We start from the raw sequence: 25,634 nt of genomic DNA on the forward strand, positions 1-25,634 counted from the left end.
CTTCCTCGCCTTATATACATGTTCTATTTTTTCAAACCCTTATCTCCATTTCCTTGTGCTGGAAAAAAAAATGGCTACTCTGAAGCTTCTCTTCTTCATACTCTACCTCTGGTGGGCCATCAGAGAAACATGGGCTAACGAACGCCTCATCAGTCCATCAAAGCTGGAGATGTTCGTGGATGACCTTCCAGACATGCCCAAGATCAAGGGTTTCACTATTAGAAATGGCGTCCCAGGGTCGAGATCAATCAAGATAGGAATGTTCGAGAAGAAATGGGTACGTATCATTATCTTCCAACGTTTATTAATATAAAAAACACGACACTTTGAGGGTTGAACACTTGGGTCATTGCCGTTCAGCTGGACGGTAGGCTCGATACGTCGGAAACATCAACCGTTGGATTTAGGTCTTTTTATATAGTGGGCCAACTGCAAGCTAGAACCCAAAAGCCAATGTTTCAGGGGATTAGGTAATGTGCAAGGTGAGATTGAGCAAGTGATTTGGGTACATGTGGGACGAGGCATACCTGTATGAGATCTGGGCCATTCATCAGGTGGGGCAGCTCAGGCTGGCCTTTTTCTAACTTTCCATGCTTCCCTTGCTTATGTGGCCCGCCTGATGAGAATACCAGCCTGTTTTTGGGACCACAGCTTGTTCATGGTGGGTCCCACTTGATGAATGGTCCAGATTGTGTCCAGCCAATCGTCTTACAATTTTTCTTCTATTTTTTTTAAGGTGAAGGAAGACAGCTGCGCATTACTCAGTGATACATGCACCATCACTGGAGTTGGGACTCGAGCCCATCCATGATGTTCGCTGGTGCCGTCCAAGTGTCTGTACGTTCGGATGATTTTGAACTGTCCATCTGGTGGGAAATACAGTGGATGGGCTACGTACCAAAAGAAGGGAGTCTATTGCTATTTTTTTATATCATACCTCTGGTATCATCCAAATGGACGGTTTAAACAAAGTAGTCAACGGTTCACATTCAACAGTCATGTACGTGACCTTCATATGGGCCACCTGGATCATCTGAACATGCAGCCATGTGGGCTCCATCCAACAGACCATATAGGGGCGGGACTCATTGGGGAGTTGTACATAGGCGGGCTCCATCCAACAGTCTGTATATTGGCGTTATACTCTCATATCAAATAGGAGAGTTACTTGATAAGCTTGCAGAGCGAGATGTTCCATACACGTGCACTAATAAACTTTATACGTGACATACGTGTAACTAATTATAAACCGTATATATGAGCCATATCCTCCAAACCGTACTGGTTGGACGATCCTAGCCTTTGATTGATGGACATTTGTTTTCTGAATTCTGCCCACTGAGCACTTTCCATTTTAACCGTCCGTTTAATGTCCCCCAATCGAGCAAATTAGGATATATTCTCAACTTAACTTTTGGTTTATAACCCACATAAAGTGGGGCCGACAATTGGACGGTTCAATTGAAGTTACATGCATAAAGTATGCACACTATATGAGCGAAAGCATCTCAACCATTGGACTATACCAGAGTATAAAGTCTTTCTTTATTACATCGGCATCTTTTAAATTTAACTAATGGGGCCCATGTTTTCAGTGATCTAGACCGTTGGTCCGTTGAAAGCCACAATGGATACTCAGCAATGGTCTGGTAGACCGAGAATAATCAATTTTTTAGGGGTAGTGTCCTCCATAGGAGTGGTCCCAAGATCAACGGTATGGATCATCGAAAAGTGGGCCCCACTAACTGAAAACCGTAGGATTCTATTCATAATGTCGAGCGGAGAATCATAGATTTTTTATTTTTTATTTCAAGATTAGAACACTGCATTTCAACTTTTTTAAAGCCTGACCAGAAAAAGGACAATATTCAATGTTCCAATTCCCTTTCTTCCTATTTCTTGATAGCTTGTTCTGTGAATTGAGAGCCACACATTTTTTGATGATTTTTCCAGTGTCCCATGGATATTTTCACTTTTAGAATCCAGTTGCAGTGAGATTTTGATGCGCCGATAATTCTCTTTGGGGTCGCGTAAGGTGATCAGGTGAATGGTGTCTTCTCTCCACACGTGCCAACAGGGCATGGTGCGAGATCTGGGCCATTCACCAGGTAGGGTGCACTGTAAATGGTCTAGACCAAAAATCAGGGCGGTCCACATGTCATATAAGCTAAGAACCAACGTTGTCATAAGTTTCTGTTGTTCACAGGCATGCAGCATTCAAAGTTCAAGTGGACCACACCACACAAAAAGCAGGGATCAACGCTTATGATTGAAAACGATGGGAGAGATCCTAACCATTAAAATACTCCCCACCTATATGCTATAGTGCCTACCGTGTCTATGCCATCCAGTCCATTCATCAAACACGCTGGGTCATGTTTGCCATCCAATCCATTCATCAAATACGTGCGCTCCACCAGGATGAGTTTCAATGTCTGCTCATGTGTGGCCCACCTGAGTGTCTAATGGGGCTGATCTTAAACTTTAAGGTGAAATGAGGCAGAGCATCTGATGGATGAAATGGATGTCATGTACACATGGTGGGACCCACAGAGGTCAACTAGGAATGGATTTTTCTGGTGGGGACCGGATGATAAGATTCTCCTATGCCAAAAACTTGTGAAAAACCCACCGTCCTACGTCTCATTTTTATCACCATTCCTTTATTGGACAGTGATAGAAGGTGGGCCTCACTCTCCTTGACTGTCCGATATTTCTCGGAACGGTGATTCGATCGATTTGCCAAGGGACTTTTGCATGCGGTCATTGCCCCCCAAAAAGTTTCTATATTACATCAATGCCCTTCTTCAAGACACTATTATGTTCTCTACACGTGACCATCACATTCAAGAGATCATGATCGGATGATCTGGTCCGTCCATCTAGCTGACTGCACCGTGGATGGAGCACTGGCCTCCAAATGGGCACTTAAAAGCAATCATTTTCCTAGTTTTAACCGCTGCCTTATGGGCCATTAATGATGGATACAGCAGGTGTTTCACACTATGGCCCACCCGTGATGCTGTTTACATTGTGAATGTCACGTGATCGGTGAGTCCGATCATACACACGTTGTCATTTTCAACCGTCAATAAACGAGACATAAGCTTAGTTTTGATTCATTACACAATTTTGCTTACTGGTTTATGCCCGCATATCATCCATCACATTCCGCCAGAGTATGAAAGTTTTTCTCAACTCAAAGGACTTTCGTTTTGCATGGCAGAAATTCCACAGGGACCTTCCACCTACACGTGTCTTCGCGTACGGCACTTCCAACGAGACGGCAACTGTACCGGGCCCCACAATCGAAGCTCTCCAGGGAATCGAGACACGTGTCAGATGGAAGAACCACCTCCCCTCCGAGCACATCCTCCCGTGGGACCCAACCATCCCAACTGCCACCGTTACTAAAGGAGTTCCAACGGTCGTCCATCTACACGGCGGCATACACGAGCCGGAGAGTGACGGAAACTCTAACGCCTGGTTCACGGCCGGCTTCAAACAGACGGGCCCATCATGGTCCAAGCAAACGTACCACTATCACAACGTCCAGCAGCCTGGAAATCTCTGGTACCATGATCATGCAATGGGCCTCACACGTGTCAACCTCCTATCGGGTCTGATCGGGTCCTACGTCATCCGCCAACCTGCCATCGAGGACCCACTTGGGCTCCCATCGGGACCCGAATTCGATCGCCACCTCGTGATATTCGATCGCAGCTTCCGAACCGATGGATCGATCTACATGAACTCCACCGGCAATAACCCGTCGATCCACCCCCAGTGGCAGCCGGAGTACTTCGGCGATGCTATGATCGTTAATGGAAAGGCATGGCCACGGATGAAAGTGGGCCGCAGGAAATACCGGTTTCGGATCCTCAATGCCAGCAATGCGAGGTTCTTCCGGTTCTTCTTTAGTAATGGTATGACATTCATCCACGTGGCATCGGACTCGGCCTACCTGGCAAGGCCTGTCACCGTCCGTAAGCTCCTCGTGGCCCCATCCGAGATCGCAGATGTAATTGTCGATTTCGCCACGTCCACATCCGATGCGGTGATCCTGGCCAATGACGCGCCATATCCATTCCCATCCGGTGATCTGGCTGATGAAATCAACGGGAAGGTTATGAAATTCATCATCGATCAGAATCGGACGGTTGACACATCACGTGTCCCACCTAAATTGATAGAATATCCCGCACCGACAGAACATGATGCCGTTGAAACTCGATACATCGCAATGTATGAATATACAAGTGCCACGGATGAGCCAACGCATCTCTACTTAAATGGGAAGGCGTACGAGGAGCCGGCCACGGAGACCCCTAAAGTGGGGTCCACCGAGGTGTGGTATGTGATTAATCTGACGGAGGATAACCATCCATTGCACATCCATCTGGGATTGTTTGTCACGTTGGAGCAAACGGAGCTGGTGGGGATTGAAGAGCTGAAGGACTGCATGATGAAGATAAACGATCCGATCAAGTGCAACGTCAGCAATCACTCACGTGGCAAGCGGATCCCAGTGCCTGCTCACGAGAGAGGGTGGAAGAACGTGTACAAGATGAGCCCAGGGGCAATCACTAAAATCCTAATCAGATTCTCGCTCCTCCAGCCAAACACTCCTTACCCTTTCAATGCGTCCGCGGAGCCCGGCTACGTGTACCATTGCCACGTAAGCTTCTCAACTTTTTTTCTTTTAATTTTAAATAAGTGGTGGGCCGCAGTCATCAGCACCGTTTGTTGTGATCAGACGGTGGTGATTACTGTATGACTTAATGCTCGATGGATTTGGACTTTCACTATGCCGTGGCCACGTGGATGGATGTTCATGGGACGTGTACCATAACTTTCATTACGTTGGAAGGGCATTTTACGGTTTGAAAAGTTGAGAACTAATTAGTTACAGCAAGCTGCATGTTAGCCTATTGTGCAGTTCCATTTTTCATGCGGACTATCTTTTATTTAAAAATCTGATCCATGAAAATGGTGGGCCTCTCCATGAAGATCATCTGATAAAAATATAAATCTGGAACACTCATCAAGTGGGCCTCATTTATACAGATAAATGTAAAGCCGACAGTCTGAAGCAAGATATGGCTTTGGCTGATCTCGGCCTGATTTCTAAAGAACGAATTAGTCATGGTAGGACCAAAGTTCTGCAACTGTCAGATATCCTACGCACATGACAAATTGGTAGGAAAAAAGAGCTGCATGCTAACTTTGAATACAGCCGGCTGTACGTGATCAGTTCTTGTCCGAGTGAACAGGCCTGGGCTTGATCAAGAAGATGTCCATGATGTTGTCCTAACCTTGAGACTCAAAGCTAGATGACTGATCTACTCGGTCTAGGCCTGAGTCTGACAATCTGACCAAAAGCTCAACGGCTGGGATGGAGTACTGGTTAGTTGGCTGGTTCTGTCCCAGATCATTAGATCAAGAACTGGGCCTAACAAACCTCGGTGTGCTCTGCCCAACCGAATATACCTTTTGGGCCGATTAGCGCTCTCCTTTCCCAAAAGACCAAAATACCCCTTGGAGCCCAAATTTGGAATTATATTGCACACATCTAGTTAATGGAAAGAAGTCCACATACAACCACATTCAATCATCTAGAGAGTGTGGCCCACCCCTGAAATTATGAGATTAACCCGTGATAGCAGGTCCCAGGCCTACTTATGAAAGTGACTGGCCATAACTCTTTTGGATGTTTCTCTCTGTTTCTTTTGGAGGAAGGCTCCCAATAGATGAAACCGTCTCTGTCAGGTTCGTAAATGACCTTACTTGTCAGTGGCCTTCAAAAGCGATGGGCAGAAGCAAATATTATCGACCAGTAAAAATGTTCGTGCCGATCTGATGGTTAGGATCATCCGATCGGTGTTATTTTTTAATGATATCAAATGAACGGTCAGGATCACCTTACAATGCAAATACTTGTACGTTGCTGATAGGCGATTGACCCATCTCAGTCAATCACGGAACTGGGAGGTGGAAACATCGTCAGTGTACATGCAGCCGCAGGGTGTCCATCTGGTGGACCTCATTGTAGATGAGATCAAACAATCCTGACCGTGGAAAACCAGATTTGTTAGCATCCCCACTCCACGCTTAGCCCATTGACACGAATTTGGAACTGTCGTACTGGTTCATCCGTCGTGGGCCCCACCAAATGGGCGGTGTAGAATTTCGAGGACAGTCACGGGCATTTGTTCCTTCGTGGACAGTAGACAAAGGATCTGAAACGCTGACTTGTCAGAGGATTCGTTCACACTGAATCGTTGGGGGCCTCAGACGGAGAGCTGTCATATCTGTACATTCAGGGACAGAGACGCTGCGGCGATTCGCGCGAGGATGTGAATCGAGACACACGTGTGCAAGATCCGAGCCGATCATTACGCGCGGCTATCTGTGTGCCAAACCTGGCATATAAATCAGTCCAATCACTCATCAGTGGGAATCGTCCGAGTGCGATGTGACTCTGTGAACACACTCGGCCCACCTGATGAGTTGACTCTGTGATGCGATTAACCTCACACGCTGTAGTATTTGTCACTGAGTAGTGCAGCAACTCATACGAGTCAGGTGCGAATTTTCGTAGTCAACTCAGAGTCGGTCATCTCTGATTGTGTTTGCACCACGAGTCATGACTGAAATAGGGTGACTCGGCACGACTGGCTGAGTCACTGCGACTCGAATTGGACCTAACCAGTCGGTCCGAGTCCCCGAGTCTTAAAACCTTCAAAGGGAACTGGCGAGCGTGAGATGGATCAAGGGCCTTTCCGTACGTGCCAACATGGCGCTTTACGGCAACATCCTGGCCACAAATCAGGTTGGTTCCACTGCAAGCGTTCTCCGGTCGAAAATGAAAAGAGGTTGGTTCAACTGATCAAGTGGGCCACATGTGGCTTGTATCTTAGTTAGTTAGCAAACAACCGTACATGTGGCACTATGTATTCACCTTAGATGATCCTAGCATTGGTTAAGCATTTATCATCGAATGATGGACGCCCATTCACGATATAGGGCCCAATAGATGAAAGTCTCAGATCCTGTTAGAGGACATTGCATCCAACGTCTCTTTTATTGCCAACATGCCACTTGAGTAGAACATCCGAACCATGCAAAATGTAGGCCGCATGATAAATATTACCCAATAGGAAAGTCGGCCCTATCCATTCACTACGTAGGTCATCTGCACCTTGACACAGATGAAGGACTGAAGATTGATTTCGATGGTGTGGTCCACATGATGAGTTGAAAATTCTGATTTCAGTCAAGGATGATCCTTAAGGTTAAAACCACCTTATGTACGGCTTGGATGTTCTACAAGAATGACAAATTGGAAGAAATGAACCCGTGCACGTGAAAGTTCATATTGACACTGTCAACATTTCTCTCGCTTTCATGGAACCATATATGCCCTTTTTTTCTTTTGTTTTTTTACACACTCACTCACACTACATTGGGATTTCACCACAATGGGTACTCGAACACATAGGCATTTGCTTACACGTTTTCTCATGTACGCGTGTGCAGATTTTGGATCATGAAGACAATGTCATGATGAGGCCCTTGAAGATCACTTCCTAATATAAGACAGGGATAGCCGTTGATCTTCTTATTAATGAGATGATACATGCAGATTTAGGTAAATAGTCTTTCATACATTTTCATACATGATTGCTATGTAATGGTAAAAATACTTTACATGAGAACTCGACTCAACTCGGAACGCAGTTGAGTCGACTCAAAAACTCGTCAGAGTTTTTCTGAGTAATTTCGCGGTATTGTTTAATATTTAAAAGTATAGATAATGTACGAGTAATGAATAATTTCGGGTGGAGCTCAGTTGAGTTTTATTTGACAGTTTCATTTGTGGTTATTTGATACTCTGGCAGAATGTGTTGCTTGATACGCAGGAGCTCAGGAGTTGTACACGTAACAAACATTAACGCAGGAGCTCAGGAGTTGTATACGTAACAAACATTAACGCAGGCTATACCATTGGAACTGTGTAGATAGGTTGTACTCTAAAAATCAGATTGGTTCTTGAACTCTGGCTAGTTTGATAAGTTAGTTTGATACCACCTAATGACATTGTCTTCATGATCCAAAATATACACAGCACATTCTCATGTACTGTGTAGATACCACCTAATAAATTATTTTTTAAAAACTCATGTTAAGAGATAAGGTTTTTATTATTATTATTTTTTTTATCACTTTTACTTTAGCTAATAAGTTATTTTTTAAACTCATGTTAAGAAATAATTTTTTTTTTTTTAAAAAACTTTTACTTTAGTTAGTTTGATAAGAATCACTGTAAAAACAACTTATGTGCTTAAATTAAAGCTACTTATCACTGTAAGCTGTTTTTTTTTTTTAATTTTTTAACGTATTCTCTCTCAGTCCATATCAAGGGAGACCTCATATGATGGATTGTCAATATCCAAGGTGGGCCTACACGATGGGCGGTCCACAACAAAGATGGCCTCATGATGGATGATTTATATTACTATGGGCCTATGTATTGGATGATACCCTTATTTTTTGTTAGCTTGTTACTACACCCACTGTCAGTTCACACTTCAGTGTTAGCCACCCCCGCAAGAGAATTAATACCAAGACCTTAGAGTTGAAACGAGGTATCTTTCACTCAGCCTATCACTTGAGCTATGGATCAGGGTGTCATCAAAGGTTGCCCCTAATGATAAATACCACACATCCAAGGCAAGTCAGTATGATAGATGACCCACCTCAAAGGTGAGATCTACACGATGGACAATCCACATCAAAAGTAGGTTCCACGTGATGGGCAATGGATATTGAAGATGGGCCTCACATGATAAACAATCTACATCAAAGGTCATCCCTTAATGATGAATGGCCACATCCAAGGTGAGTCCCACATGATGGGTAAAGCACGTTGAAGGTGGGGTCCACATGATGGATGGTCCACATTAAAGGTGGGATCGACATGATGGGCAATTGATAATAAAGGTGGCCCCACGTGATGGATGGTCCACATCAAAGGCCGGCCCTAATGATGAGTGGCCCACATGCATGGAGGACCCTACATGATGGGTGGTGTATATTAAAGGTGAGCCCCATGTGATGGACAATATCATTGATGGTGGGCCTACATGATGGATGGAAACATTAAGGTGGGCCCTGCAGAATGGATGATGCACAATAAAGGTAAGCCCTAATGATAGATAGCCTACATCCAAGGTGGGCCCCACATGATCAACAACTTACATCAAAAGTGAGTCCTACACAATGGACGGTCCACATCAAAGGCTGGTCCCACATGGTGGATGATGGATAAGAAGGTTGATCAAACAAACTGAAGGGATAAATACTTATGTGATGCTAGGAATGAAGAAGTTCATCCACTTTTTGGCTGACATGTTGTTTACCGAACATACTTATTAACTAAATAAGTAAAAAACCGAGATAAGCTACTTGAGGCATACGTGGCTTATTTGAAGTAACTTATGATCCAAACGCCCTCCCTAAATGTCATATAATAAGCTAGTTAGGTCATTACCAAAGTGCATAAGCTCGTGACATGATCTGTGCATATTGGAGCACACAACTTTAAGGATGTCAGTGGTGGCTGTGTACCAACCATGACACTTTAATAGAGTATGAAGGTTTTTCGTCCACTTACATATGTTGTCATTTTAGATGTTTGGAATGAGAGAGAGAGAGAGAGAGAGAGAGAGAGAGAGAGAGAGAGAGAGGTGTGTTCATGTTAAGAGAATGATATTGTCTAAATGATTTCAATGGTGGGCGACTCATGCCCACTTTCAGGTGTAGTCCGCTTGTTAGGTATGGGTTGGTGGGGCCTACTAGTGGGTGGGTCCCGCATGTTTTTCTCTTGGCTTTATCTTTAAACTTCTTTCAAAATTTAAATTTAAGTTGTAAACTTAAAAAGGGAAGACATACAAGAGAGAAAGATTGATAAAGTAGGACAATCTCATCCAAACCTCTCCCATGTCCTTTGTGATCCATCCCTTGCAACAAGGGATGCATTTTCTCATCAAAGATATCAAAAAAATTTAAGAGTTTACAAAGGGAATATTGAGAGTTAATATACCGATTGTCCATTTGGCAAGTCTCACAGATTAACTTATTGATCATCTCAATTGTGGAATTAGAGGGGTAATAAGATTCTCTCCTCTTGTAGTGATTAGGTAAACCTTTATACATTCGCCTTTTATTTTTAGCGTATCGATTCCCTATTGGGGGTGGCTAACCGTGGAGTGTGTACTAATGGTGGGTGTACTATTCCCAAAAAAAAGAGCTTTGTGGGAAGGTACTAACATTGTTGATGGTACCATATGACTATTTTCTATCAAACCCATTACCCTCTAAATGAGGGAGGAATAGGAGACCATTCACCAACAGATTAGTTGAGAAGAGAGAAATTAAAAGAAAAATAAAAGAGAAAATCAAAACAAAAAGGAAAAATAGAGTTTAAATACAAGATTGGTTTTAAAATAGAGAAAAGGGAGGGGGTTGCCTGTGGATATAGCAACCCCAATAGCCAGCGCCACCTCCAACAGTAGAAACAACACTAAGAGTGCTGGTTACTGCCGTGTGTATGCATATAGACATGATCTAATCTTCCTACTGTCTTGATCATCAATCAGAGAGATATATCCCATGTTGATCAAATAGTGGACAGGAAAGTTTTTTAATATTTTACCGTCCACATTTATTATAAAAGCAAATGTAAAACTTATATTAGATGTCCTCGCATGATCATCGGTTTAGATGTTACTGTGAATTATATGGATGGAGCATTGGTGTCGTTCATCATTCGAGTTCTACAGTGGATATGCCTTCACCCATAAATCAGGACTGTCTCAAATGTGTAAGGTTAATTGGATGGTCCCTAATTAGTGTACATGTTTGGAATACCTAATTAGTGGACTAGCTTATTTATGAGCCGGGGATATTGATCATTTGGCCCTCTGGCTTGTGAATATCAGTGCACCTGTACATATAGCCATCAGACTATGGATTGAAATGGCTTGGTTCAGGCTGAGCCAGGCCAGGGTTGGCTGGACCCTTACTCAACCATGAGCCTGCAGAAATTGGTTGGGTGCATGGCCCGACCTGACCCATTTGGCTACACCCTAAAATTGATAAAATTCCTATTTTTTACTTAAAAGTCCCTACTATACATGGTGATCAGGTGGGCCATGCATACATAAAGGAATGAACCCATCTCTCTTGTGCAGACACAAAACCATGCAATTAAGTTTACCGGCTGTGAAAATGGTTCGACCAAAAAATATTAAGCTAGTTCAAGACCCGGATTGGCTAGTGACACGCTTTGTGGACCGTACCATGGTGTATGTGTTTCATTTACATTGTTTATCCATTTAGAATGTTGTTCATCCATTTTTCCAAATCATTTTATGTTATGAGCCCAAAAATGAGGTAGATCCAAATCTCAAGTGAACCACAGGAAACAATGTTTATTTAAAGCCCACCATTAAAAAGTTCTTATGGTCACAAAAGTTTTGGATTAAGATGATATTTGTTTTTTCCCTTCATCTATGTTTGTATGACCTAATCAGTGTGTCACGCTCCAAATCTCATATAGATTACATTAGGCCTCATACTTGGGCCTCAAATACATCACAATGGGCCGCATCACATGTGTCTAATATACATCACAATAGGCCGCACCCCATGGGCCTAATATACATCACAATGGGCTGTATCACATAAGCCTCACTCATCACAATGGGCCGCATCACATGTGCCTAATACACATCACAATGGGCCGCATCACATGGGCCTCACTCATGGACCACATATACATCATAATGGGCCACATCCCATAGGCCTCATGTACATCACAATAGGCCTTCAAGACAGGCCACATGCTCATTATAATAGGCCTCATATACAGGCGTCATATACATCACAATGGGCTGCATTACATGGGCTTCAAATACATCACAATGGGCCACACCTCAGGGCCTCATATACATCACAATGGGCCACAACAATGGGCCTCTCATATGGCCACAATGGGCCTTGCACATCCATCAGGTGGGCCTTGCTCGTGGCGGATGGGCCCCATCGAGTGGACCGTGTGGATGTGAAACACATACATCATGTGAGTCCCACCATCGCTGCGGATTTATAACACATACATCAAGTTGGGACCCACGGCTGCTGGAAATCGTGGATAACATACATAATGGTGGGTCCCACTTGGAATTTAGATCTATTTCATTCTCTTTGTAATGCCATATAACGATCTCTATAGATGGTTGGACGGTATAGATAAAATACATATATTATGTGGGACCCACATCCTTGGATGGTGAGGATGAAACCCATACATCAGGGTGTCCCACGTCCTCAGATGAACGGTGCGGACATAATGCACATACATCACGGTGGATCCCACCAACCTTACACTGGACGATGAGGATGCCACACATGTGTATCAGGTGGGAGCTCACCGTCCAGATGTTGGACGGTGAGGATGAAATACATACATCACAGGTCGGTCCCTGCGTGGGACCCACAGATGAACGGTTGAGATATAACACATTCCTGTGATCAGACCACACACTTGCTGACGTCAGTATAACAACTATTTGGCCGGTGTGGCCCGATAGGTAGACGATTAAGGTGAAACACGTGCATCACGGTGGATGCATGGTGTGGATTTAACACATGCATGGAGGTGGGTCCCACCGTCCCAGACAGTGGACGGTGGATGGATGGTGTGGATATCACACATACCTCATGATTAGACCCACAGAATTTGGGACGTCAATACAACAGCTATATAGCTGGTGTAAGCATACACCAGTCAATCCTCTTCACAGGTGGGTCCCACGTGGGGCCCAGCATAACGTTTATTTTCCATCCAATCTGCTCATAAGGTCACAAAGACCTGAATTAAGAGGAAAAACAAATTTCATATAGATCGAAAGCTTTTGTGACCCAAATAAGGTTTCAATGGTAGATGTTCAATCTCCTACTACCTTTCGTAGTGTGGACCCCCTGAGTTTCGTATACGGTTGATTTTTGGGGAAATCTCATTTTTAAAGGGGACCCATCAAATGCACGGTGTAGATATTCAACATACATCAAGGTGGAACCAGTGGTGGGACCCACCGTCCCTGCCAAACACAAGCACTGGGACACTGCTTGCTACTCTGGACGCTGATTGCAAGTGGCATCCAGGCCCTTTTTTTGGTTCAATTGTGGTTTTTCATAGGTGGGGCCCATATCAAGATGATCCAGTCCATCTGTTAGATTTTATGGCTCATGATAGACTCAACAAGCCTAATATTCAGCATGTTTTGACGTGCAAAAATATTATAGTGGGCCCTAACAGATTTTAACAGTAAATATCACTATTTTCTATGATGTGGCCCGCCAGAGATTCGGATTGACTTCAATTTTTGGCTCAACACCTAAAATGAGCTAGGAAATTGGATGGACGGTGTGGATCAAATACATATACCAAGGTGGGGCCCAAGTGAGTGGCCCACCAGAATTTCTGGATAAAGCTGATATTTTATGTTTCCCATCAAACAGCCCTGCATGACCAGACGGTCATGCAGGCCCTATGACAGCAGCAAGGTGGGCCCACTAGGTGGACGACAAGGTTAAAATACATACATTAGAGGGGGTCCACGTAGGTGGGCCACCCAACTTGGGATCAAGCTGATCTTGGCGTTTTCCCCACTGTCCAGGCCAGCCCAAAAATGGGCAACAAGGTGGCCCTGGACAGTCCAGCAAGGCTGTCCCATTTGTGAACAGCGTGGATCTCATATACGCATCAAAGGTGGGCCATTAAACTAGGGAAGAGAGAGAGAGAGAGAGAGAGAGAGAGAGAGAGAGAGAGAGAGAGGTGGAGGGAAAAAGAAATGGTGGAGATGGGAGGAGCTTCACCATAATGAGCTCTTTCATGTATATGCATACATCAAGATGGGCCCCAAAAATCATGTGGACCCTAATAAAAAATCAAAATCTAGCGCCATAAACACCTACCGATTTCGCTCATTCTTGGCTCCTTGGAATGCTAGACTCCTAACCTTTCTCTTTGATGGTGGGAGATGAAGATTGAAGGGTTGGATTAAGAGATATGGGATAGGGAGTAGGCCACACACTTGGCTCTCTCATGGAAAAGCTAGGACGGTCTCTCCTCTCTTGGGATTGCTTGGGAGTGAAGAGAGAAATGAGAGAGAGAGAGAGAGAGAGAAGTGATTGGATGAAAAGGGATGGAGTGATGGGTGATGGGTGTAAGGAAGGGATGGGTGGAGAGAGAGAGAGAGTTGACTTTAGATGAGAGAGCTATGGGTTGTCATGCCTTATTGATAAGAGAGGGATGGGTATTGTACTTGATTGATTAATGGGATTGATTTAATATATTGTAGAGATTCTCTTCTCGGGATTTGTAACGCGCGGCGTTTTCTTTAAATAAACGCGGGCCCACAACTCCTCGCATGGGTATCGCATAGGTGCGCAAGACGTAGCGTTGAAACTACGACGACGGCGTGGTCGCTAGGGTACAAGTCTTGAGTCGAGTCGACTTAAATATATAGGATGCAACTTAGGGTCGCGCACAAACGCCAGTTATAGGTCGCAGTTTATTAGAATTCAACAGGGGGATCAATAAGGATCGGTGCGGACTAGGATACGGGCCTTACATAGTAAGCCCTAAGAGAATTTTAATGTTAGATATTCAATCGTTACTATTTTCCTGTCGTGTGATCCACCTAAGATTTGAATCTACATTGTTTTTTGTATCAAACCCTAAAATGATATGGAGAAATAGATGGATGGCCTGGATAAAACACATAATCATGGTGGGGGTCCATAAAGCACCAACCCGTAGCCTAGCCACCTGGCTACTGGCAGCGTAACTAGCCAAACCGCGTCGGCTAGTCCAAGAATCAGGTGGGCCACATCATAAAAAACAATGGACAGCCACGTACAGCTAATTGCGTCTAAGGCAGTCTCATTGAAAAATGCATTGGATGCATAAAATCAATTTAAAAGAATTTCACCGTCTGTTAGGCAATTTAAAATGAGGCAGGATCCACTTCCAATCTTTGAATCCTAGCCTCAAGCAATTGAATGCCGGGTGCGGAGCCCATTGTATTGTGTGAATGACGATGTACGCCCCCTCATGTTATTCTTGGAGGCCAATCCAAAACTCAGGTGGGCCACACCATCTAAAATATCATAAAGTAGGTAGTTTCACTAAGCCTGGCACGCGACCCATTAATTAATAATATTAATTGTCTTTTATAAGATTATTAAATAGTAAATGAAATTCTGTGTACGGAGAAGATTTTTAATACTCTGGCTGAGTGCGTGGTTTATGCACCCGCACTCAGAAATGGTACACATGGCATCCATGTAACTCAAGCTAATTATCTAAAATCGTGGGCATGGCCCATGAAGCAAATATTATATTTAGCTGGTTATAGTTACTAAATTGCAGGTTGGTGGACAACTAAATACCAATGGTGGTTAATCACTGGTTATGATCTTTCAGTCAATTTGATTTTGGCACAGTATCTATATACTTTGCTTCCATTTTACAACCAAATTAGAAAATTTCTTTCTAAAGTGCATTTTGCATCCTTTTAAGTCAATGAAGCGTGTTTCCATTCCTTTTAAGTCAATATAAGTTGCCATAACATACTTGGAAGTTTCCTTTTATTTATATTTTATTTTATGTTTTTTGGCACTTGCGTGCAACTAGTTGTATGATAATTTTAGGGTCCAACTAGTGCATAATTAGCATCATGTCATGTACGGTTAATATCCAAACCGTTGAAAACGTAGCCCTACCATGGAAGATTCGTTATAACTAAGATCGAGCCAATTCCGTTATTAGGTTATGCTGTTCCAGCCCATAGGATTATTGGACTGGACTGATTTTTTGCAAGAGTAGTCCTTCATGGTGGGACCAATCTTCTGGGTTACACATCCCAATAGATGGACGGTTCTGATTGCTAAATCAACCTGCCATGCGTACTGCAATGGCTCTACCATATTCGGTTCTAGTTGTACCGGCCCCACCATATCATTTCCCTTGACTAATACATTTCTAGCAAGGTGGACCACTAAAATTAGCATTTTTCTTTCTCACCTTTTTCTATGTAGATTGTAGACGTGGGACATGTCAAGGGTGATCGGAGCCGTTAATCTAATGGGCTCCTTATAGACGAACCCCTGCCCAAAAATAAGATGACGTGGCTATCTTACTGATTGCATCAGCTGTCTGAATATGAATCGCATGAAAACATCTAAGCATAAAATGAGCAACGGTGGAAATTCATTTGGAAAAGCTGCACCAAGTGGATAAGTCGACTGTCCAACAACATTGGACATGGGGGCCAACTAAATCAAGGGTGTAGATTACACTAGATGTTGTCTAAGTGTCAGGTGAAGATGGTTAGAGAGGAAGAGAGATAAACGCTTACAAAAGCGACGTTGACCATTAACTTTCGAATAAAACACTTCATTTTTCCTAGGCGTGATGGACCGAATGACAAAGATCACATGAGGCAAAACCCAAGATGGTCCATTCATCAGGCGGGCCATGCCAATATCATTGAAATCATGAACACTCAATGATCACTCTGGGCCCACCTGATGAGTGGATTATTCCAATTTTGACTAGATCAGTGTGACCCACCTGATGAGTGGATTATTCCAATATTTGCTCCGGTTGATTTTTTATTGGTGTGGCCCACCTGATGAGAGGAGTAGACTGTCTTTTGGGTGGCCAGTATTCAATTACGAGAAAGTGGCGTTAACGAAATTAGTTATTGAGCTTACTGAAACTTAGATCCAATTCGTTCATTTTCTTTGCGGACCTATATTATATGGAAAGATGTTAACTTCTTGCTGACATGATTTTTGTGCCCCCACAAAACTCGATAACTTATTATAGTGTTTGTTCGATACGAATTATTTTTTGAGATGTGATAAATGTGATTGGCGAATGTTAATCATATTTCCAACCATGGCCTTTCATGAAATTTCAAAGTTAATGGATAGAGTGGATTCCACACATATGTAATGATGGATAACACAGATGGTGTATGAATGCCCTTAGAAGTTTTCTTGTGATGTAGTATATTTAAGAAGTTTTTGATAGTATGAGTTCAATCACCATTGTTTCTTGTGTAGTCCATCTAAGCTTTTGGTCTGCCTCCTTTTGGAGTTCATGTATTAAGGGTTGAGGTTGTCATGTATTGAGGGTCGAGCTTATTACGCATTAAGGTTTGATGTTGTCATGTGTTAAGGGTCGAGGTTGTCATGCATTCACTACCATATGTGGACCAAATGTTACAGACTATATTCATAGCAAAAGAATGTTCTAGTTCGTAGTCATTGGTACTGTAGACATTGCTTTTTCAAGATTGAAGTTGTCATGCATTCAACGATATTATTGTTGTTTTCGAGAGCTTACCATATGTTTCAATCCCTACTTATTTACAAATGCAGGTGTCTACTTGTCACATTCCCCAAAGAAATTAAGATTGGGTAACTTTCATTAGTATTTGGATGTGTAAACATTCTAGGCCATAGTTTGGCATGGGCCCTTAATTACATCTCTAGGGAATATCCTTGATTAAAAGGTAAAACTAGAGCGGAATCCAAGTAATGGTCCATGAAAGTGTGACTAATAACTTACAAGATATTATGCACAAGTACAATAAAATTCATGTTCATTATATATATTCATTATACATGTATAAAGTAAAGAAACAGTACAATTTGGCTTTTATTGAAGCATAAGATATCTCTTAATGAATATGATAAGATCGTTTGAAATTTTTTATGTGAATTCACACTTAGCATGAAATTTCCATACAACAGGTTCAAGCTATTAGAATTCATATCTTCAAAAGTGCTAGTATTTGTGATCATTTTTAGTTCCACTTCAGTAAATGAGATAACGATTGTCATTACTACATACCAGTCGTTTTAGTGGATAAGATTATACAGGGTATTTCCCATGATCCATTAAGAAAAATCTAATAAAGTCTTAAACTCATAATAAATGTATCACGTATGTATTTAAAAAAAGAAAAAAAAAATCTAGTAAAGTCTTGATGTCATTGCGTATATTCTAATGTGCCATAATTGACCTAAAGTGGGAGAATGTAAGAAATAATTGAGGCAACACATGGCATTAACCATAAAGGCAATGGGATGAAGGGCTTGGAAAATATCATGTACTCCATCGAAGTACCATACCTACTCATAAGGAGAAAATCGGTAAAAAGCAAGGGCCGAGAGGCAAGGGTTTCATTGGTGGAATCCGTCGTTGGAAAGTAAATTCCACCACTAATGTTATAAAACTGCTTCGGTCTCCTCTCCTCTCGCCCAACCCAAACAACTCAGAAATCCTATTGATCAGACAGTGAGGGGTGAAATCACTGATGGCGTCGATCTCTTCAGCAACATTCGACAGTGATGGCTGAAGCAAGTATCATTTTCCCCTTCCCTTCTTCATTATTGAGTATATGTTCATCCGAATGAAAGACCCACACTATATATATATATATATATATATAAAGATGCCCCAGCTATCTACACCACTCACTTCCAAGATAAGGTAAAAACAAAAGATCCAAGAAGGATGATCAAGGCCATTGTTAGTGATCTTTCACATACAAACAGCTCCTCCTTTACCACAGCATGTCTCACGTGTAAGAAATCTGAGCGGCTTAAAAGGAAGGCGACATGCACTGAAATTATCAGACGGGTCCACTCATCAGTCGAGCCACATAAAAATCAATGTACACCCAGTTGTCTAACTCAACATACACGTGGGCCCATCTAAATTGGCATGATTCTCACATAGGTGATCTTTATGATGGGGCTCACATTCGTGCCGTTTGACTTTCCTACACGTGTGACAAGTTGGCGTGCATCCTTGTTTCCTTAAATAAGAACAAAACCATAATAGAAACAAGGGGTTTGCTAATACCACACGCCTGCGGGCCCTTTATAATCAACTCATTCCTCTCCTTAAATACAGGTATTGTGTTTCGTAAACCTTACCTCCATTTTCTTGTGCTAGAAAAAAATGGCTACTTTGAAGCTTCTCTTCTTCCTCTCCCTCTTGTGGGCCCTCAGACCAACAAGGGCCCAGGAGCGCCTCATCAATGTATCGAAGCTGGAGATGTTCGTCGACAACCTTCCAGACATGCCCAAGATCCAGGGTTTCACTATTAGAAACGGCATCCCAGTGTCAAGATCAATCAAGATCGGCATGTTTGAGAAGAAATGGGTATGTATCATTCTCTTCCTACTTCTAGCATTGAAGGTTGCACACTTGGGTTATTGCCATTTTAGCTGAACGGTTAGCCCGTCATGCTACTAGATACTTACAAAATATGTTATTTTATCCTTTTAGTTCTTGCGTGTGGATGAAAATGGAAAAGATCAATGAGTTTATAGAAGGAGAGCTATTTGATATTACGTGGGGATATTACGTGGTTCGGAACTCGGGCTGGCCTTTTCAAGATCGGCACAGTGGGGATGTTACGTGGTTCAAAACTCGAGCTGGCCTTTTTCTAACTTTCCACTCTTCCCTTGCACCTGTGGACCACCTGATGAGACCACCATCCTGATTTTTGGACCAGAGCATGTTCATATAAATGGGCACATTCACCATCACGTCAATTGGGAATCCTTGCCGATGTTGCCCACAAAAAGTTTGGTAGGTGACCAGCTCTGTAGTCTCACCATGCAGTGTGTGTTTTATCCACACTGTCCATCTATTTTTCTAGTTCATTTTTGGTCATGAGCCCAACAATTCAGTGAATCCAAAGCTAAGTGGACCACACCATAAGAGACAGTAAGGATTGAACGCTATCAATAAAATTTCTTAGGAGCCACGAAAGTGATATTTGTGTTTTCCCTTCATCCACGCCTATGTAATGACAAATAAACATCATAGGCCTTAATTAGGAGGGTTTCAATGAGAGGTATATCATTCTCCTCATTTTTTTTTATATATCCGTGGTGTGATCCACTTGAGCTTTGGATCTACCTCATTTTTTCCATCATGCGCCGAAATGAGTTGAAAAAATAGATGAGCAGCATTGATAAAACATATATATATATATATATATATATATATATATATATATATATATATATAGGTTCTATGCGGCGGAGCTCATTAGAACTTCCCGTGAGGTTGAGCTGTGCGGCCCCCACCTTGATGCGTGCTGAAAATCTACCCCATTCAGACGCACCATTCCATGGTAGGCCTCAGTCTTAAAAATCAAGTCAATCAATGACTTTTGTGGGCCACACCGCGTACAAAAGTTGAGAGGGGTTACCCTCCCATTAAAACATTCATAATCATTTTTTGGGCCCACCAAGCTGTGGTTCACAAATTCAGCCCATGCATTATATGTGCCCCACTTGAATTAGGGGTCAGACCAACTTCCAGATACATTCAAATTTTAGGTGGGCCTCACCAAGTGCTTTTATATGTTTTAGGCATGTCTTCACATGATTTTAGATGGTATGGCCTACCTGAGTTCAGTATATGGCTGATTTTTGGGATATCCCATAATTTATATGGGCCCACACAGCTGGACCTCATGAAAAGTTCCCATGCTATTTATTTACTTTATACATGTACAATGAATATATATAATGAGCATGAATTACACCCTGATCCATAGCTCAAGTGGTGTACGAGTGAAAAATACCTCATTTCAATACCGAGGTCTTGGTATCGATCCCTAGTGGGGGTGGCTAACGGTGAAGTGTGAACTGGCAGTGGGGTGTATTAACAAGCTAACCCAAAAAAAAAAGAAAAAGGCTTAAGGTGACCACACATAGGAAACAATGGAGATAATGACGTCCACCGTTGAAACCTTCATACCGAGAGAGTGGAGAGGAGAGGGGGGATAGAGAGATTTTGGGATCAGTTAGAGAGTCGGGTCTAATCGGATCGAGTTTCAGGTCGAGTTACTAGGTAACTTGAACCCGACTTGGTTTGAGTTCGAATTGGGCGAAGCCTAATTAGTTCGGACGGACTCACCCATTTGATTCGGGTTGAGTCGGATATAAATGAGTCGGGCGAGTCGAGTTATCCGGATCGAGTCGTCCGGTGCCCACCTCTCTGTTGAATGGAGGATCAAAGAATTCAACATTTTTGTCGGATTTTTTATGGAATTTGAAAAGGAACCACCCACTTAATATAGAAATCACATTCTCCCTATCTTTTTCAAAAAGTTTTTCAATAAATTATTATTATTTTAAACAAAAATCAGCTGAAGTTAGAGTTGGCCGCATGAGAAAAGGGATGTGCATGTTGATGTGAAATCCACCTCAAAAACCAGGTGAGTCACCTGCATCTGAAGCTTTGGTCCCAAGAACCTCATCTGATATATAGGTGGACCACATGATTAAAAAAGGTATACTGTATAACCCTTATCTTCCAATCTGTTAATTTCTCTGGTTATGACCCTACTTATGTCATCGATGGGCCTGATTTTGAGCAATTTTGGTGTGGTATATGACGGTTAGAGTGGATTTCATATAATCACTGTGTGCCCTCTGAAACTAAAAGGTGTAGGCATCTCCCAACTATTTCTCTTAATGGCTCACCAGAATTACAAGCTTGCCTGATTCTTTAGCCTTGGGCCTAAAGTTGGATTAATATTTTATGGTAAGAGTTCTCATATGCATATTACGGTGGTCCCCAGAAAAAAATCAAGGATGCCGTCACTCTACCAATGTTTAAGAAACATTTAAAAAAAAAAAACCAAATATTAGAAGGAATTTATGTAACTCAATCTTGATTTTTTTTAGGGTCGATCGTGGTCAATCATAATGTTTAGTTTAGATCTACTTCTAATATTAGATGTGTAATCCAGCATTAGTACCACGGCCAAAAAAGTCAAGCTGACCAGTGATTCTGCTGGGCCACGCTAAAGGAAAGAATTGGGATAGGTGTACATCCTTGAATTTTATAAGGCCCGTATGATGATTATATGAAATCCAATCCAACCATTAGTTTCCACACAAAAACTTAGGCTTGGGGCCAAACATTCACACCCAACCGTTGAGGTGGACCACATCAAGAGAAATAGTTTGGAGGGTGAGGATTATCCTTTACGCGTTTCCAATTATGTGGTCACGTGAATCACGAATGAGGCTGATTTTGACGAATGCATCGAATATAAATTTCCAACTAGGTAGGTATTTGTAAATCTCTCTCTCTCTCTGCCGACACTGCCTTCACTTATTTTAAAACAAGCCACGCTTTCGTCCTATTTCTTCATATTTTATTTTTAGAATCCAGTTGCTGTGAGATTTAGATGCTCTAATAATTCTCTTTGGGCACGCGTGAGGTGAACATGGTCTCTGCTGCACACGTGCCAACAAGGCATAGTTCGAGATACCATTCACCAGGTAGGGTGCATTGTGCAAATGCTATAGACCAAAAATAACCGGTCCACATGTCATGTAGGCTAAGAACCGACTTTGTCATAAGTCTCTGTCATTCAGAAGCATGCAGATCCAAAACCACATATGAGATCCACACTCCATCATCGACAGTTCCTAGCTATAAAATTAGCAGTGATCAGACGGTCCAGATCATCCTTAGGCAGGCGTTAAACCCTTTTATTGTGGACCATTTCTTGTTCTTGTCTCAACTCAAATGACTTTGGTTTTGCATGGCAGAAATTCCACAGAGACCTTCCACCTACACGTGTCTTTGCGTACGGCACTTCCGACGAGACGGCAACTGTACCGGGCCCCACAATCGAAGCTCTCCAGGGAATCGAGACACGTGTCAGATGGGAGAACCACCTCCCATCCAAGCACATCCTCCCGTGGGACCCAACCATCCCAACTGCCATCGTTAGTAACGGCGTCCCAACAGTCGTTCATCTCCACGGCGGCATACACGAGCCGGAGAGTGACGGACACGCGAATGCCTGGTTCACTTCCGGCTTCCAACTGACGGGCCCAACATGGTCCCAGAAAACGTACCGTTATCACAACGTCCAACAGCCTGGAAATCTCTGGTACCATGATCATGCAGTGGGCCTCACACGTGTCAACCTCCTAGCGGGTCTGATCGGATCCTACGTGATCCACCAACCCGACATTGAGGGCCCACTTGGGCTCCCATCGGGCCCCGAATTCGATCGCCACCTTGTGATATTTGATCGTAGCTTCCGAACCGATGGATCGATCTACATGAATTCCACCGGCAATAACCCGTCGATCCACCCTCAGTGGCAGCCAGAGTACTTCGGCGATGCTGTGATCGTTAATGGAAAGGCGTGGCCATGGATGAAAGTGAGCCGCAGGAAGTACCGGTTTCGGATCCTCAATGCCTGCAATGCGAGATTCTTCCGCCTCTTCTTCAGTAACGGACTGAGATTCATCAATGTGGCATCGGATTCCGCTTACCTGGCACGTCCCGTCACCGTCAGCAAGCTCCTGGTGGGCCCATCAGAGATTGCGGATGTGATCGTCGATTTCTCCATGTCCACATCCGATGTGGCGATCCTGGCCAATGACGCGCCATATCCATTCCCAACTGGTACCCCAGCTGATGAAATCAATGGGAAGGTGATGAAATTCATCATCGATCCACATCAGACGGCGGACACATCTCGTGTCCCATCCAAATTGATAGAATATCCGGTCCCAAAAGCAGATCAGTCGTTTAAAACTCGATACATCGCAATGTATGAATATACGACTGGCACGGGGGAGCCAACTCATCTCTACATAAATGGGAAGGCGTTTGACGAGCCAGTCACTGAGACCCCGAAAGTGGGGTCCACCGAGGTGTGGTATGTGATCAATCTGACGGGGGATAACCATCCATTGCATATCCATCTGGGGTTGTTTGTCACGTTGGAGCAAACAGAGCTGGTGGGGTTTAATGAGCTGAGGGACTGCATGATGAAGATGAACGATCCGATCAAGTGCCACGTCAGCAATCACGCACGTGGGAAGCGGATCCCAGTGGCGGATCACGAGAGAGGGTGGAAGAACGTGTACAACATGAACCCGATGTGCATCACCAAAATCCTAGTCAGATTCGCTCTTCTCCAGCCAAACACTCCTTACCCGTTCAACGCGTCCGCGGAGCCTGGTTACGTGTACCATTGCCACGTAAGCTTTTCATCTTTTTTGTTTATTTCAAATACGTGGTGGGCCGCATTCATCAGAACCGTTTGTTGTAATCAGACGGTGCTGATAAATGTATGACTGAATGCTTGATGGGTTTGGACCTCCAGCTTCATGGGACCCACCTCATGGGCGGTGAAGAATTCCGAGGACAGAATCACGGGCATTTGTGGGAGTCGGACTCAGTAGTGGCCCCTCCAGTACGAGATGTCAGTATTGGTGGTGCTGTGGACCCCACCATGATGTATGTGTTTTATCCACTCCGTCCATCCGTTTTACCAGCTTATTTTAGGGCACGAGCCCATAAATGAGGCAGATCTAAATCACACGAACATGTGGTCCAATTTGACTCGGACTCGAACACACGCGGCCCACCTTGGACGTAACATTGTAGGTATGCTATTTATGGAGATAAACAGTAGGTTTTGCTAACACGTTTTCTCACGTACGCGTGTGCAGATTTTGGATCATGAAGACAATACCATGATAAGGCCCTTGAAGATCATTTCCTAAGATAAGACAGGGACAGCCGTTGATCATGTTCTTATTAATAAGATGATACAAGTAGATTGAGCTAAATACTCTTTTAAGCATTTTTCATACATGGTTGCTATGTAATGGTAAAATTAATTTAGAAAGATGTGAACTCTTACTCAATTCGTGACAAAACTGGTAAGAGTATTTCTGAGTAATTTTCAGTGTTATTTAATATTGAAAAATATGTGAGTAATGAATATGTATTTGAAAGTTACATGTGTGATTATTTGATACTCTAGCAGGGTGATGCTTGATACGCAGGAACTTGGGAATTGTAAATGTGGCGAACATTAACTTCCTCTGTTGTACATGTGGCAAACGTTAAGGCGGACTATCCCATGGAAGCTCTGTAGATAGGTCATAATAAAAAAAATACCTAAAAATCAGATTTGTTACTGAACTCTGATTATTGGATACTTGTTCACTGAAATGGGAATGTTGGCTATGTTTCGTCTCAACCCTTAAATAAGGGTGCATTAGGGAGCTTGGAGTTAGAATGCATTGGAATCCAAATCACAATTTCCATTTACCTCTAAATCTAAGGCCACCATACACAAAAAGCAGCTATTTGGATTTAAAATACACACATTTACCACCAAATCTAAGGTGCCAAATGAGGTCTAAATATCCAGTAATAAGTTAGCTAGGTTATTGCCAAAGTGCACAGTTTGGGGCATGATCGGTACAAATTGGAGCCCACAACTTGAATGGTTAAATGTCAGTGAGAGAGGAGAGAAGTGGAGGGAAAGGATGATGCAGCTACACAACAGGCGTCTGCATGCAAAGAGAGAAGAATGCGAAACGTTGGGCAACTCATGCCCACCTTGTCGGGTATCATTGTGGCCTGCTATGATTTTAGATTTATCTCATTTCTAGGTTGATGTCCTAACATA

General features: G+C 43.0%; 2 protein-coding genes across 3 annotated transcripts; both read left to right on the forward strand.

The window, feature by feature from the left end:
* LOC131234511 (multicopper oxidase LPR1-like) lies at positions 1–8,090 on the forward strand. 2 transcript variants are annotated; one of them, XR_009165732.1, is made up of 4 exons: positions 1–277; positions 3,227–4,678; positions 7,540–7,651; positions 7,902–8,090. XR_009165732.1 is itself a non-coding variant. In XM_058231450.1 (3 exons), exons 1-3 carry the CDS (start codon positions 71–73, stop codon positions 7,591–7,593), a joined length of 1,713 nt encoding a protein of 570 aa, XP_058087433.1. In that variant the 5' UTR covers positions 1–70; the 3' UTR covers positions 7,594–7,862. The 2 variants fall into 2 exon arrangements, 1 of the variants encoding a protein (XP_058087433.1); XM_058231450.1 differs by lacking the exon at positions 7,902–8,090 and having other exon boundaries at positions 7,540–7,862.
* LOC131234512 (multicopper oxidase LPR2-like) lies at positions 7,574–25,205 on the forward strand. The gene is made up of 4 exons (XM_058231451.1): positions 7,574–7,651; positions 19,106–19,315; positions 22,738–24,189; positions 24,664–25,205. Exons 2-4 carry the CDS (start codon positions 19,112–19,114, stop codon positions 24,715–24,717), a joined length of 1,710 nt encoding a protein of 569 aa, XP_058087434.1. The 5' UTR covers positions 7,574–7,651; positions 19,106–19,111; the 3' UTR covers positions 24,718–25,205.
* Positions 25,206–25,634: the final 429 nt, after the last annotated feature.

This window comes from Magnolia sinica, chromosome 19 (assembly GCF_029962835.1).
Source record: "Magnolia sinica isolate HGM2019 chromosome 19, MsV1, whole genome shotgun sequence".
NCBI lineage: Eukaryota > Viridiplantae > Streptophyta > Magnoliopsida > Magnoliales > Magnoliaceae > Magnolia > Magnolia sinica.